At 40.0% G+C, this 19,326-nt stretch overlaps 1 protein-coding gene and 1 long non-coding RNA gene across 6 annotated transcripts in view; one reads left to right on the top strand and one right to left on the bottom strand.

The window, feature by feature from the left end:
* Nucleotides 1-19,326, top strand: part of LOC138968456 (transforming growth factor-beta-induced protein ig-h3-like) — a 72,467-nt gene that overhangs the window by 40,923 nt on the left and 12,218 nt on the right. For 4 of the 5 annotated variants that reach the window (XM_070341025.1, XM_070341026.1, XM_070341024.1 and 1 more), the window contains 5 exons: nt 1,348-1,501; nt 2,605-2,682; nt 3,468-3,578; nt 7,005-7,224; nt 7,814-8,023. In XM_070341025.1, coding sequence (XP_070197126.1) covers nt 1,348-1,501; nt 2,605-2,682; nt 3,468-3,578; nt 7,005-7,224; nt 7,814-8,023 — 773 coding nt within the window. The remainder of the gene's footprint in view (nt 1-1,347; nt 1,502-2,604; nt 2,683-3,467; nt 3,579-7,004; nt 7,225-7,813; nt 8,024-19,326) is intronic. The other variant, XM_070341027.1, reaches the window with a different exon arrangement.
* On the bottom strand, nt 15,829-17,565 carry LOC138968457 (uncharacterized). The gene is made up of 4 exons (XR_011456202.1): nt 17,388-17,565; nt 16,972-17,046; nt 16,592-16,672; nt 15,829-16,152 (listed from the first exon to the last, which is right to left on the bottom strand). It is a non-coding gene; the product is annotated as an uncharacterized lncRNA (long non-coding RNA).

Raw genomic sequence — 19,326 nt, 5'->3', positions numbered from 1 at the left:
ACGTTGTTTGGAACGAAGTGGTTTAAAGGGGGTAAAGTCGCTTAAGACAAACGTCGTTTGGAAAGATTAAAGTCGCTTAAGACAAAACGTTGTTTGGAACGAAGTGGTTTAAAGTGGGTTAAGTCGCTTAAGACAAACGTCGTTTAGCACAAAATGGTTAAACGTGAGTAATGTCGCTTCAGGCGAAACGTCGTTCAGCGCAAACTGGTTTAAAGTGGGTAAAGTCGCTTAAGACGAAATGTCGTTTAGAACGAAGGAGTTTAAATTAGGTAAAGACGCTTAAGGCGAAAAGTGAGAAGTCGCTTGAGACGAAACGTTATTTAGAGCGAAGTGGTGCAGAGCGAACTGGTTTAAAGTTGGTAAAGTCGCTTCAGAAGAAACGTTTAGAGCGGAGTGGTTTAAAGTGGGTAAAGTCGCTCAAGACAAAACGTCGTTTAGAACGAATTGTTTAAAGTGGGTAAAGTCGCTTAAGACAAAACATCGTTCAGGAACGAAGTGGTTTAAAGTGGGTAAAGTCGCTTAAGACGAAACGTCCTTTAGCACGAAGTGGTTTAAAGTGAGTAAAGTCGCTTAAGACGAAACGTCGTTTAGCGCGAACTGTTTTAAAGTTGGTAAAGTCGCTTAAGACGGAACGTCGTTTAGAACGAACTGGTTTAAAGTGGGTAAAGTTGCTCAAGAGGAAACGTCGTTTAGAATGAACTGGTTCAAATTGGGTAAAGTCGCTCAAGACGAAACGTCGTTTGGCGAGAACTGCTTTAAAGTGGGTATACAGTCTCTCAATACGAAACGTCGTTTAGCGCGAACTTGTTTAAAGTGGGTAAAGTCGCTTAAGACAAAACGTCGTTTAGCATGAACTCGTTTACCGTGAAAGCCGCTTATTGTGAACATTATAGGGAAAAGACGAGTTCTCATATCAGTATTACCAGACTTCATGTTTTGGAAATTACACACTTTTGTATGATGGAGAAGTACACAGTTGTTCGCAAACAGCGGTTGTGGTTTGAAGTTAGCGGATTCACGTTTGTGTGCGGCCAATGCACAGAAAATGGGGTAATACCGTTAAAACGATTTGGGGACGGGGCGGGTCAACTGTGGGGGTGGAAGGCGGAAACAAGTTTTTGTAATGTCCAGTTTGACTTTTTACGAATCTGCAACCAAAGATATTTTAGACAGTACATTCCACGTGGCGAAATCCCCTTTAAACAGGGAATTATTTAAATGTCTTTTCTGCATTGTTTCTTACATTGGCTTGCTTGTGGGCTTGCTGTTGTGGAGACATTTCTTTCAGCATCTTTTTTTTCTCCTTAATCCACCATTAAATTTGAAGTGACAGAATTTATTTTGTAGGAGTTTGCTGCATCCTACTGATGGAAGTCCCTCCTTGTTGCTGTACCACATAGCGCCTGGAAAGCTGTCCCTCAACACCTTTCGTAACCGTAACCAAGAGTTCGTCACTATCTACCAAGACAAGAAAATCCGCGTCAACAAATACGCGTATGGGGTGAGCTCGGGTTTCAACGTATTTTCCTTGAAAGAGCATGCTGTTTGTTATCAAGTTGATATGTGAGTCGGAATCTGCGTATATCTGCATTTGTATTTTGTGCCCCACAGAGAGTAAAGCTCAATTCAATCTCTCTCTCTCTCTCTCTCTCTCTCTCTCTCTCTCTCTCTCTCTCTCTCTCTCTCTCTCTCTCTCTCTCTCTCTCTCTCTCTCTCTCTCTCTCTCTCTCTCTCTCTCTCTAATAGAATAGTCCCTCTCTGGGCGAGGGCTGGTTGAAAAGAAGCTCGTTTATATCAAACGACAAGAAACTGTCCTCTCTGTACAGCTGATAGAGAAGATGAACACCATGTTGTATTTTTATGTCCTTTTTATCAAGACCTTCGAGCAAAGTATTTGAAAATCTCGAACTCTAAGACGCTGCAACAACAACTTGTGTATTTCTGTGGCAATAATGAGGAAAATGTGATGAACAGCTTCAGCAGATTTGTGTTCTTCATGCTACAGAAGAGACGAACCCTTATAAATGAGGTTCAGTGATATGTCATCAGGGTTTTAATGTATTTGTTGAATTTTATGCGTGACTATAATTTATAACTGTGCAGATACTATTGCTGTTATTTTAACCACTATTGTAAGGGGCTGTGGCCTTAGACAATTAAAGATTTGTTCTTGTTCTTGTTCTTGTTCTCTCTCTCTCTCTCTCTCTCTCTCTCTCTCTCTCTCTCTCTCTCTCTCTCTCTCTCTCTCTCTCTCTCTCTCTCTCTCTCTCTCTCTAATAGAATAGTCCCTCTCTGGGCGAGGGCTGGTTGAAAAGAAGCTCGTTTATATTGCTTATGCCACAACCCTCGTAAAATAAAATTTGATTTGATTTGATGATTTGATCTCTCTTTTAGTAAACATGTTCTGGTAATTCCCACTTTTGATCATAACGTGAGAATTTGTGTAAAGCCTGTAACGTGTATATATATAGTCCTGTGATATATATATTTCTATGCATTCTCGCTCTTGACGTCATTCTATCTATCTATATATATATATATATATATATACTAAGTAATACATGTAACATTGCATTTTTACCACCGTACATCCGTTTCATGCAGGTAGCCACAGTGAACTGCGCGCGGATCATACGACCTGACGAGAAGGGTACCAACGGTGTCATGCATGTTATTGACAAGGTAAGAACTTACGTAAACACATGCAGGTAAAAGGGCAGAATATACCTGCGCAGTTTCAGCGGCACATACGACACACTGCATATTATTGATGCTGCGATAGGGATTATGACGAGTACTTGGTCTGTTTTCCTTTCACGCAACGTACGTGTAGCGGGCTGAGATAATCTGCAGTGCGTCGTCTGTCCTGCTGAAGTTACATAGGTGAGAGCCGCCGGGCCTAAGACTCACATGCGCATTGCTAGGCACACATACCAACACGGCACAAGTTTATTTACGCTAAACAGAAGCCAGGTGGGGGGGGGGGGGGGGGGGGGTGGGGGCGGGGAAAGAGGGATAGGGAGAAGCTAAGAAAGGTCGGAACACAGAACCCCCAAAAATTAGAAAGAGAGGTGGCAGAGCATAGCAGGCAGGTAGCCACAGTGCACGCACTGATCATACGACTTGAAGGTTGTCCCATTACACTTTGAAAATGTACAACCTCCTGTCAAAATTCCTTGTGCAAAAGAAAGCTGGGAGAAAAATAAGAGAAAAGAGAGGTGGTAGAACTAAGCTCTTAGCAGACTCCTGTTTCACACCGCAAACTTACATCCACCTGTCGAAATTCCCTCTGACTCCTGTCAAAGTTTCCTTCTACCCGGAAACTTGCCACAGTTAAAAGAAACGTAGCCACCTGCGTCTTTTTCGACGACAGAATTTCGAACTTCTGTCAAATTCTGGATGCAATAGCGTGTTGTGTGTTTGCCAAACGGTGCAGCTGCAAATACCCCAAAGTTTTCTGTGTGCAGCAAAGGTTTCGGGCATTTGGTGGCGGTCATAGGAGGATGAACAGTCGAAATGCACTCAGCCTGGCTAGTGTCTGGATGTACCTGAATGAACAGATATTTTACCTGTTGCAGGTTTCTCTTTTCTAGTCTTTTTTACTGTTCCTTTCTTTCTGTTTTATATTTAGTCAAGTTTTGACTAAATATTTTAACATCGAGGGGGAATCGAAACGAGGGTCGTGGTGTATGTGCGTGCGTGTGTGCGTGTGTGTGTGTGTGTGTGTGTGTAGAGCGATTCAGACTAAACTACTGGACCGATCTTTATGAAATTTGACATGAGAGTTCCTGGGTATGAAATCCCCGAACGTTTTTTTCATTTTTTTGATAAATGTCTTTGATGACGTCATATCCGGCTTTTCGTGAAAGTTGAGGCGGCACTGTCACGCCCTCATTTTTCAACCAAATTGGTTGAAATTTTGGTCAAGTAATCTTCGACGAAGCCCGGACTTCGGTATTGCATTTCAGCTTGGTGGCTTAAAATTTAATTAATGACTTTGGTCATTAAAAATCTGAAAATTGTAAAAAAAATATTTGTTTTATAAAACGATCTAAATTTACGTTCATCTTATTTTCCATCATTTGCTGATTCCAAAAACATATAAATATGTTATATTCGGATTAAAAACAAGCTCTGAAAATTAAATATATAAAAATTATTATCAAAATTTTTTTTTCGAAATCAATTTAAAAACACTTTCATCTTATTCCTTGTCGGTTCCTGATTCCAAAAATATATAGATATGATATGTTTGGATTAAAAACACGCTCAGAAAGTTAAAACGAAGAGAGGTACAGAAAAGCGTGCTTTCCTTCTCAGCGCAACGAATACCCCGCTCTTCTTGTCAATTCCACGGGCACTGCCTTTGCCACGGGCGGTGGAGTGACGATGCTACGAGTATACGGTCTTGCTGCGTTGCGTTGCGTTCAGTTTCATTCTGTGAGTTCGACAGCTACTTGACTAAATATTGTATTTTCGCCTTACGCGACTTGTTTTTCTTTGCAAAAGAACGCAAACGAGTAATAAATCAACTTAAACTTGGTGCGATATCTGAAAATAAGTCAATTTTGACTTCAATTGAAATTGCTACCAGATCACCTCTCGCTCGTTTTCTTTGGCTGTGTTGGTGTTTATTTTTTTTATTGAACCCATCTCTCTTTCTCTCTCTCTCTCTCTCTCTCTCTCTCTCTCTCTCTCTCTCTCTCTCTCTCTCTCTCTCTCTCTCTCTCTCTCTCTCTCTCTCTCTCTCTCTCTCTCAGTGTCTATCTCTCCGTCTCTCTGTCTCTAACGTCTTTCTCTCTCTCTGTCTCTGTCTGTCTGTCTGTCTGTCTGTCTGTCTGTCTGTCTGTCTGTCTGTCTGTCTCTCTCTCTCTCTCTCTCTCTCTCTCTCTCTCTCTCTCTCTCTCTCTCTCTCTCTCTCTCTCTCTCTCTCGTCTAGAATTTCGTGTTGAAATCCGTGTGAGTGATGAATGATGAACATAGCAAACGAGAGGTTGTTAGGTACACAGCGTAACTTAACAGGCAGTCTGTTTTTCTCTGATTAGTGTGTGTGTGTGTGTGTGTGTGTGTGTGTGTGTGCGTGTGTGTGTGTGTGTGTGTGTGTGTTGTGTATGTGTGTGTGTGTGTGTGTGTGCGTGCGTGGGTGCGTGTGTGTGTGTATGTGTGCGCTGTTATTTTCATACCTCTGTTCCTTTCTTCTTTTGTTTTCGTTTTTTTGTTCTTATTCATTTTCCCCCTTTCCTTTGGGCCTTCCTTCCTTCTCCACTGTCTTTGTATTGATCGGTTAGTGTCTTGAATGTCCACACAAAACGCAACAGCAATAGGTCGTCACTATCTTTTTGTATTTTACTTTGTTTCTCATAGACTTTGCACTTCAAAGCAAAAGGTAAACATACTTATCGAACACAACTGCGTCAGCGTCCAAGCAATGGCTAATAAAGTTTAGGAATTCTCTATTTTTCTTGTTTTTAAATAGATGTTTGTGCCCCATTATTAATCGTAAATGTATACATGTAGCTTACAGTTGTATAAATCAGAAGGCTATTCTTGTAGAGGAGAAAGACCGCCAGCTTGTCTGGTATACCATACGTTTCTACTGAATCGTCCACCTCTGAAATCAAATGCTGTCATTCATGTCTACCTGGCGATTGTATAATTATGAGATCATTGTTGTGGTGAACGTTCACCTCATATTTCTTCTGGATCGCCAACAACTTTTGTTCTTCTTCTTTTTCCTTCTGATTTTCACATATTTTACTGTTTTATTTTTATTATTTGTTTTAATTATTTTTTTGCTTCATTATTTTTCTGTAATAACGTCTGCATATATAAATATATACACTAGTGCACCAGTCCTGTGCACTAATCCACTCAAGTCTCATCCCTTGACATTTGTATGTGTGACAGGTGTTTGTTTGTTTTCTGTGCAGCTGGCATGTTGTCGTATAATCATGAGATCATTATTTCGAAGTAAGTCAACGAATAAATCCAGGCAGTCGGCCAACAAATAAACCTAGTTATGCCGACTGTCTTAACCGAATCACCTGAGAATACCTGTTTGACGTCAGTTATTTATGATGTGTCAGTGTTGCATGTTGTTTATGTGTCCTTTTTGCACTTGGCGTGCATACAGATTTTGACCTGGAGCACATTGTGTGTGCACAACAGAACACTTGACTGCTGCAGATAGCATCATGTGGGGTGCATTCTTTGGCAGCGATATCCTGACAGATGAAAGCATTGTTGTGTATTCGAGTTGGGATAGCGGGTGGGGCGTCTGTGGTCGGGTCGATGGATTGGGCGCGTGTTTGTGTGTGTGCGTTTGTGTGTGTGTGTGCGTGTGTGTGTGTGTGTGTGTGTGTGTGTGTGTGTGTGTGTGTGTGTGTGTGTGCACCATTCTGGGATTGCTATTTGATCTTTGGCGAGTTTTTTTTCAGGGATACAAAGGTTGAAGCTGGGTTCTTTGAGCTGAGTTTTAGTTTTTCATCCACAACTTACATTTTAATCATTTTAATCACATACATCACCGCTCCTTGGTCGCCGTCTGACATCTGATACAAAATCAGTATTATTAGAATTCAAAGATTAAATGAGATGAAATTATCAGATGAAAGTCGCTTGTCCATTTCAATGCTTGTTATTCTCTCAGGTGCCAGGAGGTTGATTCCGCATGCATCTTACTTACTCTTGTTCCACATGTCTTACTTACTCTTGTTCCGCATGCATCTTACTTACTCTTGTTCCACATGTCTTACGCACATCTCTCAGTTTCTCAGATCGTAAACAAAGAGTTGAATAACACTCAACGTTTAATGATAAGCTTTGCTTGTAGTGCTCCATTTATTTCATTGATTGTATGCGGCATTGTTATCCCAGCGAAACTGGAGGTATCCCACGAACGCATACTGAGATCGACTTGAGAATATTGTTTCGCAATTGTCTAACGAAAACTGTTTATACCAAGTCTAATGTTCAACTTTCGCTCTGCACAACTTCATTGTCAGGTGGTGAAGCCCTTAGAACTGCAAGGCAACATGGCCGAGAGGATCTTCTCGGACGACCGGTACTCGAAGTTCCAGATGGCGCTGTTCGTGTCCGATATGGTGAACCAGCTGCGGCAGACGGGCAAGGGCTATACGCTCCTGGCCCCCACAAACTCCGCTTTCGCCAAGCTGCCCAGCGAGTTGCTGGACAGAATCCTCACCGACGCTGATACTGCTGAAAGTGAGGGCCTGTGTGCGGTTGGTTGGTTGGATGGATGGATGGATGGATTGTTGGCTGTTTGGTTTGTTGGCTGTTTGGCTGACCGGTTGGCTTTTTTATGGTTTGTCGGCTGGCTGGTTGACTGATTGGCTGGCTGGCTGTTTTGCTGGCTGGCTAGTTGGCTGGCTGGCTGGTTGGTTGGCTGGGCTGATGAATGGATGGATGTCATTTCAAAATGTTGGCATTTAGAGGCTAATTATGACCCTGTTTGTCTGCCTGGCTGTCTATTTATCAAATGTGTGTGTCTATTTGTCAGCATATTTGTATTTGAATCGGATTGTATCATTGTCTGTTCTGTGTCCCCGTTTTATCTGTGAGCGTGTCTGCATCTGTGCGCCTGTATGTGAATGTCTGTGTGACCGTTTTTGAAGAAACAGTTTAGATAGGCCTAACAGAAAACACACTCACCCACACGCGCGCACGTGTCCTCAGCAACTAAAGCGCTTCGAATAAGTGTAAACATCCCTTCATGTCCCTGCCCGTTGAACATTTTCGAATCAGTTCAGTTTCCGATTTTTGAGAAAAAAAAGTGGTAACGTCACTGTTTCAGAGGTCATACGTCATCACGTGGTAAAGGGCGTGTACTGTGGTGACGCCATAGTGGTCTCGGTGGGCCTGAAGACCCTGGACGATGGCCGCGTGCTGTTTCGCTGCACCAAGCAAGGACTGCTGGCCAACAACGCGCGAGTTGTGGACCAAGACCTAGTGGCCAGCAACGGTGTCATCCACGGCATTGATGAGGTTCTGCTTCCTGACTCAGGTATGTGTGAATTATTAGTGTGCGATGACGCGTTTTGGTAAGAATGCGGCCAATCTTGTGAAAGGGACAGTGAAGGATTAGTGTCAGATGAAGTATTATGGGAAGAATGCGGCCAATCTTGTGGAAGGGGCAGTAGACGGAAGGACTGGTAGAACTGCGCAACAGTGCATAGGGTTTGAAAGTTCGGTTTGCCTAGTATGTATGTATGTAGGTTTACCCTACATTCGCGAGAGAGACCACTCATGTGATAAACATATCGTTCAAACCACAAGTGTGTATATTATGTGAATAAGGTCGTGTCAAACTAGTCTGGCAGGGTCCTGCTTTTTCACTGCTTATGATGCCAAAGTCACCGAGATAAACGTCATTGTCATCATTTTCACGAGTTTTCATTCACAAACACCTGGGAAATAAATCTCATGTTCCCCATGCAATAAATCCCCGGTTACCATAGTTGCAGGAAGCAGGTTATACATGAATAATCAAAAGCAAACCCAATAGAAACGCTCGGGGATTCTTCGGCTCTTTTCATTGACGTTTCCCCAGACCTAAACAGACGACACTGTTCCAAAAACGAACTGGCAAACTGGCAAAAGTAAACAAAAACAAAACTACTTCATGAAAGTTCATAAATTTATCACAAACAAATGAAACCTAGCGATATGTTTTGCCTTCTTACAAAGTCATGGAGTGCGTGTATCTGTCTTTTGATACACAGACGTTCGGAGAAATACGAACGTCAAGTTCAAGTCAAACCAATTAACCCCTGACACACACATTTTGACCCGTGCACAAGACGTTGTATCGATAAACGAAGCGCAAATAAGAAATAATGTATCGATTGGAGATTGGATTTCCCTTCTTTGAGTCATGTGACGTCAGAGGCCGACAAAACTTTATAATTTGGCTTTTCAGGTTGACCGAAACTTCAAAGGAACTAAAAAAAAACCGTCATGTGTTTGATTGCATGTGTGTGTGTGCTGTTCAATGTCAAAACAACAACAAAGTGAGTACATGACGTGTGTTTTGTAGTTCCTTTGAAGTTTCGGTCAACCTGAAACGCCCAAATATGAAGCTTATGTGTTTGATTGCATATGTGGATTGCATGCATGTGTGTGTGTGCTCGTTCAATCGTCAAAACAACAACAAAGTCACAAGTACTTGAAAGGAATTCGATCGATACATAAATGTTATTTGCGTGTTTGACCAAAATATGACATTTTACACAGATCTCGACAGTCATTGTTCACCTCGACCGCTAGCGCGGTCTCGGAGAACAATGACTGTCTCGATCTGTGTAAAATGTCATATTTTGGTCAAACACGCAAATAACGTATAATAATAAAAGCAAAGAACATAGCAACAAGATATGCAAACATCTAACAAAGCCGAGCAAGCGGAATGACAGGTCTAATGAAAAACAAAGAGGCAATGAGTCGGAACAAGATCGCAATTCTTTCCTTCGCTGCACGACGCAAATCTTCTGTGACCTTTGACCCAACGTAGCTTCCACATTCGATCACTAAAGCTTAATATTTACAACTGAAAACCGAGGGGGTGGAATAATGATAGGAACCTACAGAACTGTGCATCCTCAAACCTGACATATTTATCCCAACATTTTATGAACTCAAAACACAGAAAGTTGCTTTCACACGCCAGCTTTGATTGCAACAACGTGCTGGGGCCCCAAACCATGTATCATCAAAACGGAACTCGTGTTTCAAAGCATGGCTCCCTGTGTTGATTTGGCACTTATTTTCTCACTACCAAAATGATGACAAAAACGATGTTTGGTTGGTTGGCTGGCTGTCTAGCTGGATGGACAGTTCTTCAGTTCTTCGGCCTTGGTCAATAAATATGAAACAAAAGACAATATGCTCCCCCTCGGACCAACAAAAAAGCTGGTCTGTCAACAACCCATCAAACATCTTATATGCGCCTACTGTTTTCCTGGAAGAATTTTTAGGACTAACACATCACGCTTTACTTTCTAAAGTGACGTTTCTTTGCTTTGACGTGAAAGATTGCACGAGGCTTTGAAAGAGATCGAGGTTCCAAAACGAAGCGTCTTCAATGTGTACGCCTCGACTGCGGGACGTTTTGAGTAAAATATACGTAAGTACGGTATGTAGGATAAACAGAATACTACATGGCAGAATACTACTTGTTGCTTTTTCAAATATTGAAAAGCTCGCTTTCGCTCGCAGTTCAATATTTTTAAAAACAACTCGTGTAAATCTGGTACGACACAGCAAGCAATGTAGGGGAAGGGCTCCTAATATGGACCGGCTCCTAATATGGACCACCTCCTGTTCTGACAAACCATAGATATCCCTTGACGGGATCGCCAACTCGTCGCGCGCGCTCAGCAAGTAGCGGAAAGCGGGAAAAACGATTTTGACAGAACATTTACTTCCGGTGTGAGTTTTTCCCTAGCAGACAGCCATTGTTTTTAAACTTCGTGTGACCAGTTTGTTGTGTTTCATCGGCTGTCATCATCATGCCTGGTTCTTACTGTGCAATTTACAACTGTAGAGCAGATCGTTGAAGGTGCTCTAATCTTTTGACGTTTCGTGTGTTGCCGAGAAAAGGAAAAAAATGATGAATGGCGAGCTGCGTTCACAAGCAAAATCTGACAAGCTTTTCAACCCAGAGAGAGCGAAGATCTGTGCACGTCACTCGACTTCAATGAGAACTGCTTCAAATACGGTATGTCATGTTCTTCATAATAATGATACTCATGGTGATTTCGAATTATCGTGTATTGTAGTATTGCCACAAATATTGTGAGTTTGTTTTACATCAAAGTTCTTGCTGAACACCTGAACATTTGTGAACCTCAGTGTATGTTCATGGTGCTTCAAGTTCAAGTCTAAGTACTGTTAGCATAGGGCAACAATATTTTTGTTTGGATTTATTTCGGAGTTCTTATGGTGGAATACATTCTCTCAATTCTCGAACAGTTGAAATGTTGAAGATCGGTACAGAAATGTTTATTTTACGATTTTTAAAAAAAATGCGATTTTGGGGCTGCTGAAAGTGAAATTGAAAAAGTAACCCTCGCCCCTTACAACATGTCCTGCACACAATTTTATCTAAAACCTGGTGCAATATATTTTAAATGGCTTTCTTGTCATTAATACTTTGAACAAAAACAGATTTGGTGGTAGGAAGTCACACGAAAAAGAGAAACAAGACCTCTTTATCTCTGTGAAATTCTGAATGTGTTTGTACTTAGTAAACCTTCAAAAGGTAATGTTTTTGGCTCCCATTTCCAGACATTGCTATTTATTTTTCTTATTTGGTGATGGTTGCTACACATCTGAATCAGGATCATCTTCCTAATACTAATAGGTAATGTATAGTTGGAACCCTGGCACGCTATAGTGATACTGATAGTGATAGCTGTACAGAATGGTTCAGTATAAATAAAATTAAATGATAATTGGTTTTTCTACTTGATATTCGCAGGGCCGACTCATCCAAGGAAGTCTTCCCACTGAGATCATGCCACAGAAGTCAATTGAGACATCGTAGACACATGCAAGACGTGAACCAGTAAATACAATTTATTCAAAATCAAATGGTTGAAATGCATGTTAATACAACATTTTGTTTTTATCAGGCACACACAAAATAAGTTCAATAATGACATTGACAATGCCACGCACATTTTGGTTGGTAATGGTAGGTGTGTTACTTTTTACATTTATTGACTTAAAAGTTTACTGTTTTAACGAGAGCGAGTGTTGTCTCCCTAGGTTCAAGGTTAAATACCAGAAACTTTCTGATTCCATTTCTTATTTCTAGTTTTTTTCAACATCTAATTTGCATGCAGTATCGAACATCAAGTTATTTTTTTTTATCAAATCATCAATATCTGTTTGCAAAACACAATCCCTATTCTCCACCAAATTGTTCAACTTCAAACGTCTATCAACTGCCATTAATAGCCATCATCCAGCTATTTTTATGGACAGTTAGACTTATTTCTCTAAAAATTTTGTTTTACTAAGGGTTTATTGTTCTGCTTTTTTTCAGACATTCCGTCCCGCACCAGAATTGCCAGAGGTTGTTGCAACTACAACTTTGAAGAACTGTGTCGTGATGTACAGCAGCTTCCCGAGCCGTGGTGCCTCGCGAAGAACGAGGAGAACCTGGTTAAGGTTGTTGTGCTGGAGCCTGGAGGCCAGCTTGGTTAAGGTTTGACTTTGAGTCAGTATTTTCAGTGAATTTTCTACGCAGCTGATGCTGTTTGGATTTAAAGTGTAAAGAAAAAAGTACCTCCCGAAGCAGCGTGCTGCAGTTTAGACTGGCTTGGCGACAGTGTCGAAGTGAGTGACAAGTAACATTTTCAGTAAATCGCTTTGTGTCACAATTATTCGACACCAATTCTGAGCCAAGAGAATGATTTCTTTTTTTGCATTTGGAATGTTGTGTTTTATAGGTTAGGTGTGGAAAATTGGATTTGACTGTAAAGCTCTTTAGCAGAGAATATAAATAAACTTGGCCAAGAAATTATGCGACAAATTTCAAACTCACAAATTAAAGCATTGATTAATTCCCGTTAATTAATTAATTAAATGTCACAAGAATTTATGCTTTAATTTGGGTGCAACATGTTGAAACTTTGTTTGAGAATGTATCTACTTCATTGATTAAATATATGCATGTGTATGAATAGGAATCTTTCTTGTGTCAAATTGTGCGAATTGAGAGTGAGTGAGATAGTGAATGTTGGTACATTACAGGGCTGGACTAGGCAAAGAGGAGGGGGGGGGGGGGAGGGTTGCCAGTGGTGGTCCAGGGGGATGTTCCTCTGCCCCTTGTGCGGGTCAGGGGGCGAAGTCCCCTGAAGCTGAAGGGTAGGTCATATTCTGAGATAGGAAAATGGTCGCTCCTTGCATGAAATGGCATAAAATAAACAATACATTTTTTTTAAATAAGTGAGGTACATGTTTAGGCTTTGGGGGGTGGGGGGGGGGGGGTTGCGCAACCCCCATAACCCCTCCGGTAGTCCGGCCCTGCATTAATTGTCACTGTGACCAAAGATACATATGCTCTATTTGAGTTCATACAACTTCCAATTCCATTCAAACGTTAACAAAGCGTTGCTGGTATGCGACTGAACATGTTCTATTAGGAAAGCAAAGCAAATTCCAGTGTACATAGTGGTCAACATAAAAACAAGTCGCGTAAGGCGAAAATACAATATTTAGTCAAGTAGCTGTCGAACTCACAGAATGAAACTGAACGCAACGCAACGCAGCAAGACCGTATACTCGTAGCATCGTCACTCCACCGCCCGTGGCAAAGGCAGTGCACGTGGAATTGACAAGAAGAGCGGGGTATTCGTTGCGCTAAGAAGGATAGCACGCTTTTCTGTACCTTTCTTCGTTTTAACTTTCTGAGCGTGTTTTTAATCCAAACATATCATATCTATATATTTTTGGAATCAGGAACCGACAAGGAATAAGATGAAAGTGTTTTTGAATTGATTTCGAAAAAAAAATTTGATAATAATTTTTATATATTTAATTTTCAGAGCTTGTTTTTAATCCGAATATAACATATTTATATGTTTTTGGAATCAGCAAATGATGGAGAATACGATAAACGTAAATTTGGATCGTTTTATAAATTTTTATTTTTTTTTACAATTTTCCGATTTTTAATGACCAAAGTCATTAATTAATTTTTAAGCCACCAAGCTGAAATGCAATACCGAACCCCGGGCTTCGTCGAAGATTACTTGACCAAAATTTCAACCAATTTGGTTGAAAAATGAGGGCGTGACAGTGCCGCCTCAACTTTCACGAAAAGCCGGATATGACGTCATCAAAGACATTTATCAAAAAAAGGAAAAAAACGTTCGGGGATTTCATACCCAGGAACTCTCATGTCAAATTTCATAAAGATCGGTCCAGTAGTTTAGTCTGAATCGCTCTACACACACACACAGACACACACACAGACACACACACAGACACACGCACATACACCACGACCCTCGTTTCGATTCCCCCTCGATGTTAAAATATTTAGTCAAAACTTGACTAAATATAAAAATCAGACGCATCGATGCAAGACATTTATCAAGTGGCTGACAATTGATTTTGAAATGAAAACTGTTTGCAAAATATCTCACTGTCTAAAATATATCTTGAACAAGTACACAAAGGAATTAGGTTTGAACCATAGCAAAATGAATATGTTTCAATTTTTCATGTTGCAGACTTAAATTTACATGGACTCATGCATGAACATACAGAACAGGCACTGAACAAGCCATGTGATACAATACTGAACTGAATAGGAAGAGAAGTACATTATAACGACAGCAGATTTTAACACCAAAAATCGACACCTAAGTCAACAATCAAGAAGTTCAAATTCAATGTACATGCACTTGATCAGATCTTTCTTTCTTTATTTGGTGTTTAACGTCGTTTTCAACCGCTTGATCAGATAGGATAGTTTGTACTGCATGAAGAAAGATCATACACAACGCACTACAGAGATCCTTCCTGATTGTTCTCAACATTGTATGTTTTCAGCTTTTTCCTCAAACTTTTCTTTTCTTTCCATGTACATTTCATTTTGTCCATCATTGTCTTCAGTTTGTGGTGGAGTCTTATTTAAAAAAACACCCAGATGAACATTTTGCAAAGTTTGTAAAAGATCAAATGAATACAAAGTGTCATAACAACACACCGAAACAGCATCACTGTTCCTGCATGGTTCAATAAAGTCATCTGCTTTTGCCTATGTGTTGAGGCACAGGTTTCCCAGAAAATCTGTTCCTTGGACATCAAATCACCAAAGGGAAGTAATCGCTCTTTATGCATACGACATGTGTAATAGAGTAAGCGAGAGTTGTACGGAACCTTTTCTCCTGGCACGAGAGGATGAAAGTCGCTTGTATATTTCAATACTTGTTATTCTCTCAGGTGCCAGGAGAAAAGGTTTTGTACAACTCTCGCTTACTCTATTACACAGTCATGTCGTATGAATAATACCCAATATTGACGGACTGTGTGATGATATCTTCTGCTATGGTCTGTTGAGACAGTGATACCAAAATCGAGACCGGAGGTCGAGATTTTGATATCACTGTCGAAACAGACCAATAGCAGAAGATATCATCACACAGTCAGTCAATGTTAGATATATTGCTAATTCTCTGGACATTTTGTATTTACTGTAAAGAAATTACAAAAGTATTTGTCTCAGTTTTGGCTGTTCCATATCCCTCCCTCTGATTATTATTTCTTTTTGTTCACTCTTTTCTTGTACTTTTCAGTATTTCAAAATGTCTTTTCTTTCAAAGTCTTTAGTCACTTGCTCAACTAAATTCTGGGATCATTACATTTTCATATATATTTGTTTGTTTTTAAATTTAGGTGGTTTTGTTTTTGAAGTGGGGAAGCAATAAAGAGGTCGTCGATATCAAAACTGATATCGACGGAAATGTCGTCGATATCACTTTTGCACTGAGTTCAGTTTTGCCCAATTGACCAATGGAAATCCACGTAACATATGAAATAGCAATATAGAGCAATTACTTCCCTTTGGTTATTTGATATCATCAACGCTTTGCCTCATTCTGTTTAAGATTTTTTCTTTGTGTTGCATGGACAGTCACATCTGCAATACATTGGGCTTGACAAAGGTCAGTTTGCCCTTGTTCAGCATGCTTGTCATGTCAGGGGTGGTTTCACTCTCTTCACTGTAGGATTCAGGTGCGCACGTCAGGGCTTCCAAACACTGCAATTTCTCATCTCTGTACGCACTCTTTGGAGACACCAAACTCTCTGTTTTACCTTTTTGGCAACACATCCTCCAACATACTTTGCATTGTCCTCTTCATCCTCTTTGATTTCTAATGCACTTACTGGTTCCCTAGTTTTTCTTCATAGGCCTTTAAGACACCAACAGTATAAAAATGTTCAAGGCAATCCAGGCTGAAGCTGCAGGGGATACTGTCAACTCAGTAATGCCTGAATGCTGGGTTGAAAAAGCAGAGTAGTACCTGGCCTACGCCTTCTCCTTGGCAGCATTCCCAACCTTGCCTCGGGGAACTAGGCAGTCATTAAGAAGCAGAAGTTTCTCTTCCAGATCTGCACCTAAAACACAGAAAATAAAATATTATAATTAAAACAACATACAAATATAGCAGAAATCAACCCAAGAGTGAAACTGAAGATGTAGATGCATGCACACAATCAAAACCAACAACACACGACAACAACCCAAAACTACACTTTACATGAATGGATGTGAACATATTAAATTTTGTATTCTCTTTGTCGTTATAGAACGTGTTGACAAACCACTTTCATGAATCCTTATCATGTCTTACAACTATGACATGTGCTATTAATGATCCTAAAAAACACATGAAATATTGTAGTGGCAGGCATGTACCTAAAATATTTTTAAACAGTAGCCTCTCTGTGCAACGAAGCAGTATTTTTGCTCGAAAACTATGATGGAAAGTGATCTTTCAGGTACTGGGACTTTGCAAGCTGATTTTTGGTTATACCGCCTTACTTAAAAACTTACTTTTCAATTACTGAATTGGTCGACAAGCTCTCTGAGCTCCGGTGAAAGGCAGTTGTCATTCTTGATAGATGCACAAGCGTTCTGCAATGAATAAAGCATGCAATTTAGAAGTGACAATGAATTTAAAAACAACAGAAGACATCAAGCATATATCAAAACAGAATTATGCTAGAGGGGAGAGAAAACAAATATATTGCACTGATCTTTTTGATGTGTTGATCTGACTTCAGTTCCTGCACCATTTTTAACTTTCCATGCATGATGTACATTCAAATCAATCAATGTTTCAGTTATATATCACTTATCGGTTATTTCTTGAATATCTGTTGTTCCATGAGTTCTAAATTTTCATACATAGATCTGTCAATATTTTTACTTACTTTTGGCAATTCTTGCAGTTTCTTTTGTGGTGATGCTGTCATCTTTTCAGCGATTGAGATGTCGGTACTTTCCCCCTGAAAAAACAACAACAATGGAATAGAAAGGGTATAGGCCTAAATCTACAGCCGAATTTCTAACATTCAGAAATATTTCAAAAATTCTGTTGCAAATTTGTCGGTTCGCTGAGCTAAAATAGTGGCCGCTGTGAGCGAGAATTCTGCAGAAAAACGATCTGTTGATCAGCTTGCGTGCACAGCTTCGGTTTTACCAGTGGGTCAGATGCTCTTGCGTTTCAAGTGTTAAAAACAAAAATAATGACGTGCTGTCCACAATCAATCTTTATTGTTGATTCACATGACTCATTTCAATCATCAGTAATGATCTTTTTGTATTGCTTTGTTTACTTTTCACTTACCTCAGCCACAAACTCCACCTCCCCTTCGAAATTCTCCTTCTTCTCCATGTGTTGAACGACTACACCGGAAGTAAAGATACTGTCAAAACCTCTCGCAGCCCCAGACGGGAGTTCGAAACAGGGCCAGCGCTGGCGCACGCGCGGAGTTGGCGATCCTGTCAAGGGATATCTATGGACAAACTAACGGCGCATTGTTTACGTAAACAATATATTATTTAGACGTATTTTACATTGTTTGTAAACAATCAGCAATGTTGCTAAAAAAATCATTATTTACGTAAACAATGAATTATTTACGTAAACAATGAATTGTTTAGGTAAATAATGAATGGTTTACGTAAACAAAAAATTATTTAGAATTGTTTTACATTGTTTATAAACAATTACTTATTTAGCACATGAGCTTCTAAATAATGATTATTTAGCTAAAACTGGTGAAAAAAACATGAAAAAGTATCCAAATAATTATTTGACAAATGGAATGTCATAATAACTAGCCTTCGAGATTTAAAAAAAATATCACAAATAGTCTTCTTTTCGTGGAAGTTGATAATTTCACTTATTTTCACTCTGCTTTTGACAAGCTTCTTTAGTTTCCTGGTGTGCGTCAAATAATGCTCTCATCAACCCGAAATAGATAAATCTAAAGCATATTTTGATTAGTCTGACTTGCACACTAAGTTGTATCATGCTATTTTGAAGTATAGGAGGCTTTTTACAGTGATTTGAGAAGGCCGCTTCAGTGGTCCATATTAGGCGCCCAGGCTCCTAATATGGACCATTTGTGTTTTTTTCTGTATTTAATTTTTGCTGAATATCTATCAAAGCTATTTCACTCTAATTAGGCATAACGGTTAACCTAAGAGAGAAGGACTACCAAACACAAAATGAAACTTCTTCGCAAGAAAACAAGCTAGTTATTGGCATGAAACAAGAAGTGGTCCATATTAGGAGCCCTTCCCCTAGTATTCTCTATATGTATGTGTATGATATATGAAGGAAGGAAAGACGCGTGTCGTAGCTGTGAAATTGCGTGTCGCAAGTAATTCAAGAGGTTCGGGATGAACGTAGACTTTGCAGGATATAAGGTGGCAAAAGTGAAAGAAATAGATCGGTGAGTGTGTATGGTAACGGTACGTACCGTAGACGATGAGTTCATTCGACCTGACTGAGGGTTATGTACTTGTTCATGACATAACACGAAGGAATTTATTAAGGGGTATTTTTAGAAGAAGATGAAGGTAAGAAAAGAGTGCATTTTGGCCAACAACACAAATAGCTTTTCAAAGCGTTGTCGTAAGCAACGATGTTGTAAGATGAAGTATTTACTTTGACTCAAGTATGTGTGTGTGATATATTGGAGGATTCGGGTATGTGTGTGTAATATATTGGGGGCGAAGACGGAGGGACGGCTTGGTGCCAACAGTGTACGGATAAGGTCTATTAAGATTGTGTCATCGCTGATCTAGTTATGCACGGCTCAGGTATGCGTGTGATTGATTGAGATCTGTTGTAGAGTCAGAAACAGGGGAGGGCTCTTTTGTCTTTCTGCCACGAACTTGAAAGCGGTTTTATCATGACTTTGTCTTACAGTGTCGGTGACGTATGCAGTATGAATACGACGCATTTGACTCAAGAGTTGGGGCGGGAGTGTGTTTTGTTTGGTTTGGTTTTGTTTCATTTATGTTGTTTTGTGTTGTTTTCTTTTTGTTTGTTTGTTTGTTGTTGTTGTTATTGTTTGTTGTTGTTTGTTGTTGTTGTTGTTTGTTGTTGTTGTTTGTTGTTGTTTGTTTGTTGTTGTTGTTGTTGTTGTTGTTGTTTTAGGGGATTGGTCGCTTAGTTGGTTGGTTGCTTTAATTGTTTGTTTGTTTGCTTTTTGCCTTGTTTTAACCAACAAAACGCAAAACATTTGATAGTTTAGAGGTCAGTCTTACAGTTC

This window comes from Littorina saxatilis, linkage group LG6 (assembly GCF_037325665.1).
Source record: "Littorina saxatilis isolate snail1 linkage group LG6, US_GU_Lsax_2.0, whole genome shotgun sequence".
In the NCBI taxonomy this organism is placed as follows: domain Eukaryota; kingdom Metazoa; phylum Mollusca; class Gastropoda; order Littorinimorpha; family Littorinidae; genus Littorina; species Littorina saxatilis.
Note: the sequence above shows the minus strand (reverse complement) of the source record. Positions and strands in the feature narration are given on the sequence as shown.